General features: G+C 42.1%; 1 protein-coding gene across 3 annotated transcripts in view; it reads left to right on the forward strand.

Moving 5' to 3' along the window:
- LOC113970261 (cystathionine beta-synthase-like) overlaps positions 1–6,216 on the forward strand; it is a 28,978-nt gene extending 22,762 nt beyond the window's left edge. For 2 of the 3 annotated variants that reach the window (XM_027688990.1, XM_027688991.1), the window contains exons 16-17: positions 652–736; positions 2,337–6,216. In XM_027688990.1, coding sequence (XP_027544791.1) covers positions 652–736; positions 2,337–2,446 — 195 coding nt within the window. In that variant the 3' untranslated portion in view covers positions 2,447–6,216. Of the gene's footprint in view, positions 1–651; positions 737–2,336 lie in introns of those variants that run through there. The other variant, XR_003535100.1, reaches the window with a different exon arrangement.
- Positions 6,217–7,101: the final 885 nt, after the last annotated feature.

Here is a 7,101-nt window from a genome sequence, read left to right on the forward strand (position 1 = left end):
GTAGTTTTTTAAATGTTTGCAGGAGGTGATTAGTGAAGTGATTCAGAAGTATCTTTATTTCTGGAGGGTCAACATAGGGTGCTTTCTTGTTCAGTCTTAGCAAAGTTGAACTTCACTAAAATTGAATTCTTAACTCTCAGTTCCTTGATTTGCACCTGAATACAATGTTAGCTCAGCAGTCTTTCACCTTTGGTTTTGTTTTTGGCTTGTTTGGGCTTTTCACCTGCTGCCTTTGAAGATTGTGTTCACTTCCACAATGATTTGCAGCCTGATTCATTCACTTTTTCCCAGTCTTGCTGGAAGAAAATCACCAAGTATAAAGAGTTTTATAGTAACTTCTTCTGTTAAGACATGTGGAACACCTGACCTTCTTCTATTATTGACATTTTTTTCAGATATTCAGTGTATTCATTATGTTTACAGAATTGGAGTGAGTAACCTCATATAGTACTTTGTTTTCTTGGAAATTAGAAACAAAGAAAACTGATCTTTTAAGTTGGCCTTGATTTGTTGGCGTTTTACAATACTTCAGATGAGAGCAGTAACAAATGCTGATGTATTGGTTTTAGTTCTGCACGAAGTATGTGGGTTTTATCAACCACTAAACATAGAAAGGACTGTTTTATTTAAGCTTGGTATCTCTCTCCTCAGATTAACCTGAAAGACAACTTGGGGAAACTCTCTCATATCCTGGAAATAGACCACTTTGCTCTAGTGGTTCATGAGCAAATTCAATGTAAGTACAATGTACTTGTTCCTTGTGAGAGGGAATCTTTGAGTGGTGACAAGAAGCGAGTGTGAATGAGTAAACAAGATCTGAAAAAGCCAAATCCTCCTTCCCTCTCCTTAACTGTGTTCTACTAACACTAACTTCCATCCCTGGAAGTGTTCAAGGCCAGGCTGGATGGGACTCAGAGCAACCTGGTCTAGTGGAAGGTGTCCCTGCCCATGGCAGGGGGCTTGGAACTAGTTGATCTTTAAGGATCCCTTCCAACCCAAACCATTCTGTGTTTAGTAAGACAGTAGCTCTTTAATTCTGTGGTTGCTAGGTTAACTACTCTCCAATTTTTTGTCTTTCTAAAGCAAAAGAATTACTACAACTTCATAAAAGTTGGTAAGATCTCGATGTTGACGCTGACATCACTGTCTCAAAAATATTTCTTTTTCCTGTTTATTTTATTTAAACTAACTTCACTTGATGTTTACCCTCCAAACTCTACTTTTCTTCATCCTTCTCAAAACTCCTTACACTGCCTTCTTTATGAACTGGAAATGACTAAATAAATCTTCATAAGCTGGGGGTATATCACTGTTATGTGCGAATAATATTTTTTCCTGTTTCATTTTGCTTGAGGCAGACAACCTGTAAAATTACAAACTCTGAGAAACTAGACTAAAAACAACATTAAGACTCACCAGATAAATTTATCTGATAGCTATCTCAATTATAACTGTGAGAAGAATAGACATCAAATTTGGAGTTGTTCCTGATAATCTCCATAAGGATGTGCTCTTGGCTCTGTGCTGACTATTTATAAATCTAAAATCTCACTGGAAGCTTGCAGTGGAACAGAGACTGAGTAAATGTAAAGCCCAGGACAATCCAGCTGGCTGAACAAACTGAGTGTAAAGTAGACTAAACATCTCAGTACAGCCAGACTTTAGAAACAGAGAACTTGGACCGTAGTTAAAGGGCCAGAGGTCATGTGGCCACTTTGTTCCCAGGTCAAAGGCTTATGCTCAAAATGAAAAAAAATCACTTCCATCTGTGCTCTCAATGCAGCAAAGATTAAATGGTTACTAAGTTTTTTCGATATAATTGCTAAAATGTTGTATTGTTATCTTTGTACTGGTTCTGTATTTGACAGCAGCACACAGAGATGGCAGTGTCACATTTCCTCCTCAAAATGTGACTCCTTTGGGCCATTCAAGTGGCCCCTGGTTCCACTGGGATAATGTCACTTGCAGCTGTTTCAAGTAGAGCCACAGAAACTAATGTATGAGGAAAATACACTTTATAACAGAGGGTGTGGTTTGAATTTTCATGTCAGAAAGAGAAAATCTGGTGGCCCCTTATCCTTCCTTCCATAATGTTGCAGTTTTGTTGAGAGCCCTTCTGAACTGAAAATCCTTGTCACTTCCTCTGTGACTGTTGGCCAAGATGCCCTTTGTGTTCCCCCTGTGTTCCAGGGTCCCCAGTGATCACCAGCTCCAGGCCCTGCCACGTGGAGCTGGGATGGTTTGGCTCCTGCCTTTACAAGCCGTGCCATTAAAACCAAGTGGGATATGTGGGTTTGTGCCTGCTAAAAGCCAGAATTCCATTTGTTTCCGTGCAGATCACACTGATGGCTCCTCCAGCAAGAGGCAAATGGTGTTTGGCATCGTCACAGCCATTGACCTGCTGAACTTTGTGACCGCACGGGAGCGGGAGAGGAAATCCAACTAAAGCCGAGCGGCGACGTGGAGCCTCTTCACCAACGTTTTGCAATCTCCAACAAGGAATCAGGTTTATTTCTTTAGTAGAATGGCCTTGAGTAGAATGGTCTTAGGGTGTTTTTTGTTGTGTGGTTTGTTTTTTTTTTAAATTCTGAAAATAAGCAGTGAGCTATCCTGGTGTCATCTCTACAGCCAATGTCTCTTGCTGTATTGCACAGCTTCCGGGGACTTGTTTCTTAATCAGCTTACACAATGTTTCTTATCAAGACAATTTTATTTTTTTACCTATATATATACATATATCTATATATATGTGTGTGTAAAAAATGTTGCCTAAGTTAACTGGTATGTTCCTTGTTATGTCTAAAGTCTGGCTTCCGAAAAGATTGTTTCAGACTCATAAAATGTGTTGAAATAAAGAGTTAATGAAGCAGATGCCCAAGAGAGCTCTGGAAAGTTTCAGATAATTTCTCCATGCAGAGGGGTTAAGGTAGATATTGCCTGTGTGGAGACAAAAGTGGGACCTGGGGCATGGGGATAAAAAAAGGAGGGTTTCCCTTTTGGTGGCATCAGTGTAAAACAAGAGGAAATCCTGGGGGTTGCAGCTGAGACTTTCTTCAACCATCTATTCTGAGGAAAAACTAGTTTGAGTAGAAACATGGCAGTGAAGTGACAACCATAAACTAGTGGTTTTGTTTTTCATGGTGCACCAGCTTTCCCTGTGAAGACAGACCTGTTTTTTTTCCAATGGCACCCTGATAAGTAAACATAAATGGAAAGATTTAAAAGGATCAAGCTTCTTGCCTGAAGGCTTTTTAAAATCACACTGTTTCATCTGTTATCTTCCCGTTGTCTCCCCACCTTTTCATTTATCTTAAAGTGCTTTTTTTGTGCCTGTTTTAGAAGAGCCAAAGGTAATCTGGCAAGAGCTGTAAACTCTTCCAAGTTTTGCTCAGGTGCTCCTACACTATAGTGCCTTATTCCAGGAGAAAAACCCTGCCATTAGGTGGATTCACTGTAGCCAAGTATGGAAGTGAATGCCAAACATGGTGTGGAATGGTATTGTCAAGAGTACACAGGAGTGATGTGCAGTAGGACAGAAACTTTTCACTGTTTCTGTAGCTCTGGGCTCTTCAGTCATGTTTTGTGTGCATGGCCCTGGCACAGTTTGGCACCAGCTGCCCCAACTGTGCAGCCACTGCTCTCAGTGAATGGAGTCTCCCTCTGGGGACAGGAGAAAAGTAGCTGTTCTTGACCTTCATAAAGACTGCCCTGATCATCTTCTGACTGGCCTTTTGCCAAGAAGAGCATTTTTGATCAGCAAGAGTGACATTTTTCTTGGCTTGTCTCTCCACTCAAGTTAAAAAAAACCCAATTATTTAGGCTGGGGCTATTGCTGGTTGGATAGTAAAGTCGGCTTTGTGCCATGCTGAGTTTATTCTGCCCTTGTTCAATTTATTTCCTTAGACATTGGCTACCCCTTCAGATTAGGGCTATTGCTGAGTTAACATGTAGTTTAACAAGTAAATTCATATACTTCCCTAGGTTATAAGACTATTTTTCTCAAGGCTCTGGAATAAACTACTAAAAAATCTAAAAATATACAAGTTCAGTAATAATTCGTTGTAAAGTGTGGTTGATTTTTATAATATTTTTTCCCCTTTTGCTGTGCAGTGACTTCTCTCTCACTGTTCCCTCTCACTGTGGAAAGCTGAGCTCATGTGAGTATCAGAAGTGTGTGTTACCTGTGTATTAAAACCATGGTTTTCAAGCCTGTATTAGCTTTTCTAGGCTGAACAGCTCTGTCCTACCCCTGTTGCTGCTTGGCAGAGCCTCATAACTCAGCTTTCAAGCTGTATTTTTCAGCTTCTTCACAAGGGGTCATAAATAACTTATAGCAGTTAAGGGCAGGATGTTTGATTCTAGAGCTTGTGGCATCCTTTTTTCTCGGTGTTGAGAGTCTGTGAGTGGTCAGTTGTACCCCCTGAGACATCAGTATTTCAGCCGAGCTTCTAAACCCCTTTCACAGTTACTTCAAATACTGTTGCCACATACATTTCCATGTCTATTCTTAATTTACAGGGAAGCTCAAGAGACTTATTTCTTTGATTACTTGTATTTTCACTGCATCCTTTGATTCCCACACTTGAAAGAGAACCTGAGTACTTCACTAGATGTTACAACCTGAAGTGTTTGCTGCAATCGTAGCTGTCACTGCTGCTAAATTTTGGCATTACTGCTGCTTTTGAATGTTTACTTTACTGACTTTTATCTGATCCTCACCCCGCCTCCCCCCCAAATTTTCCATCTGACCTTTGCTGACGGCAGCAGGGAGGGAGGTGCTTGAGTAGTTGGGGGTTTTTCCCTTTTCCCTGTAAAAGCTCCATGTCCCAACCTAACTGAATTCTGCAAGAAATGTGAAGGAGGTAGAAGGAGGTTCCCAAAGTTGCTTTTTTTGGAACAGCACCACAAGAAAACAGTTGGAGGTGGGCCAGACAATTAGTGGGCAAGAAAGAAGTGTAAAGATTCAAATCTGTTTTTCTTAGTTTACTGTTCATACCTCAATCTCAATAGTGTCATGAAAACAGGCAGTATGGTGGACTGAGAAATAAGGGGTGGTTAGAGCTGGTAGGGCAGAGGGAACGTGAGTCTGGAGCAATCCAAGTAAGCCAAAGGATCCAAAGAAATCCACCTGCTCCCCTCTGCCCATGTGGTTTGTTAAGAACAGGAGCTGTCTCCTGTTCTACACTGGCACAGGGAGGAAAAGGCAGCCACCAGCCCCTCTCATTCACAGTAGCAACCCTGTGTGACCACAGGAATTGGGGAAATAAATGGAGTTGCTGAATGACTGAAAAACTTTCCAGAGCTCTTACCCATAGCAGGGACGAAGGCAGCAAAGAGAAGGGGACAGGGAATCCTGCAGGGCTGAAGTTCCCCCTGCAAAAGCTTGTTATAAGTGTGATGCTTTTTTGCATATCTGAGAACCTCATTGCTGGCCTGGTCCTGGTTGGTCTTGGTAGGGCTGTATTAACACTGGGCTCATCTTTGTTTCAAATACTCTGAGGACCAAGAAAGACATTGTGGTTTGTTCAGTCTTTAACCTGAAGCTCAAGGCCAGAGCTTGAACAGAACTGTATTATTAATTTTTTCTGAAGTGGGTGCCTTGCATCTCCTGTTTACCTGTGCTGGTTATGCAAGTGCTGACTAAACCTGAGAACTATTTTGCACATGGATATTTGTATTAACAATTTATGCTGTATTTGTGTGTCACTGTAAGAGAATATCAGTCCTTTTGGTCTCATGTTGGCTCCACAATAATGCTTTAATTTTCTCACCTGAAGACAATTATCCAGTAAAATCTGTACAATATTTTACAAGCAATCATCAGGCAATGACTTAAGGATCATGTTTAAGTTTTGTTCAATGTTATATCCCACTTCTTGCACAAGCTGTGGCTGACTCTAGAACTCTGGCTAGCAGAGGTTCCTCTAAGCAGCCAGACCAGTCTCATTTGCCCACCAAGCTCATTTCTGAAAACTTCTGCTTGCTGTTACGAATTTCACACAACACTCACTGTCAGGAGCTGCCTTATCCCTGTCATCCAACAGCCTTTCTTACTGTGTAGCATCAACACACCACAACGACAAAGGGAAGAATTCTTATGTTTTAAGGAGCTGGGAAAAAAAATAAAATCAATACTACGAGCTGTATTTATTGCACAAATGTTCACAAACATACAATATAAAGAGTTCAATAAAAACTTGTTTGATTGCAGAATGACTCTAGGGTTGTTGTTTTTGTTTCGTTTTTAATGCCGGTTCAAGTTTATAAGTGTGTTAGACTGTAAAATTTGTGTGTGCTGCAGAAGACCCCTTGCTTTCAGTGTGTGGACTGTGAGACTCTGCAGTTCTTTCCTGCTGTCATCAGAGAGCTGTTGGCACGTCAGGACTGTGGGTGAGCCAGCCCATCCTCTGCTTCTCATGGATGGCTTTAGACCAATGCTGGTGTTTCTGAGCAGGGTATGAAGGGAGGGATGCAGAGCGAGGGCTCAGGTGCCACTGCTGCAGTTCCTGTGTGGTCAGTTGGACAGAGATTCCTGAATAAATGCGAGGGGCACGGGCCAGCCTGCGTTTCTGTGGGAAGGCAATGTCCTCTGGGGATTGTGGTGAGGCTGTGATATTAAAAGGTGCATGAGCTCATGAGTTGTGTGGGTGTTGTTCTGTGTATCAGGAACAGCTGGGAGGAACCGAAGGGAATGTCTGTGTCACTTCAGAGCTTTTTATTTGTGCTGTCACTGGGTGTCTTGGTCAGTTGCTCAGGTTAAACCACGATGAAGGTGGTTTTATATCTGCTGGGCAAGTGAGTAAACCACTCATCCCTTGGTTTTTTGGTCCTGTTTCCTTATGTGGTCAGCCCTTGCTCAGCCATGTCCAGAGAGCTGAGGGCCCTGTTGGCCAGTCTCATTAGGATATTGTTCCATCTGAGAGACACAGAGAAAGGCCAGGGGGGGAAATAGGTAGAGGGGGGCTTCCTCTGCCTGCCTCTGGAGCTGGGGCCAGTCCTGCCAGCATGATCTCCTTGCTTTCACTCTTGGTGTTCAGGTATCTCCTCACGCACACAGGGTGCTCTGTCATCAGCTTTATCTTCTTTATCTGACACAATCTT

The sequence above is a fragment of the Neopelma chrysocephalum genome, unplaced genomic scaffold, assembly GCF_003984885.1.
Source record: "Neopelma chrysocephalum unplaced genomic scaffold, ASM398488v2 Primary Assembly neopelma1_76, whole genome shotgun sequence".
Classification (NCBI taxonomy): Eukaryota; Metazoa; Chordata; class Aves; order Passeriformes; family Pipridae; genus Neopelma; species Neopelma chrysocephalum.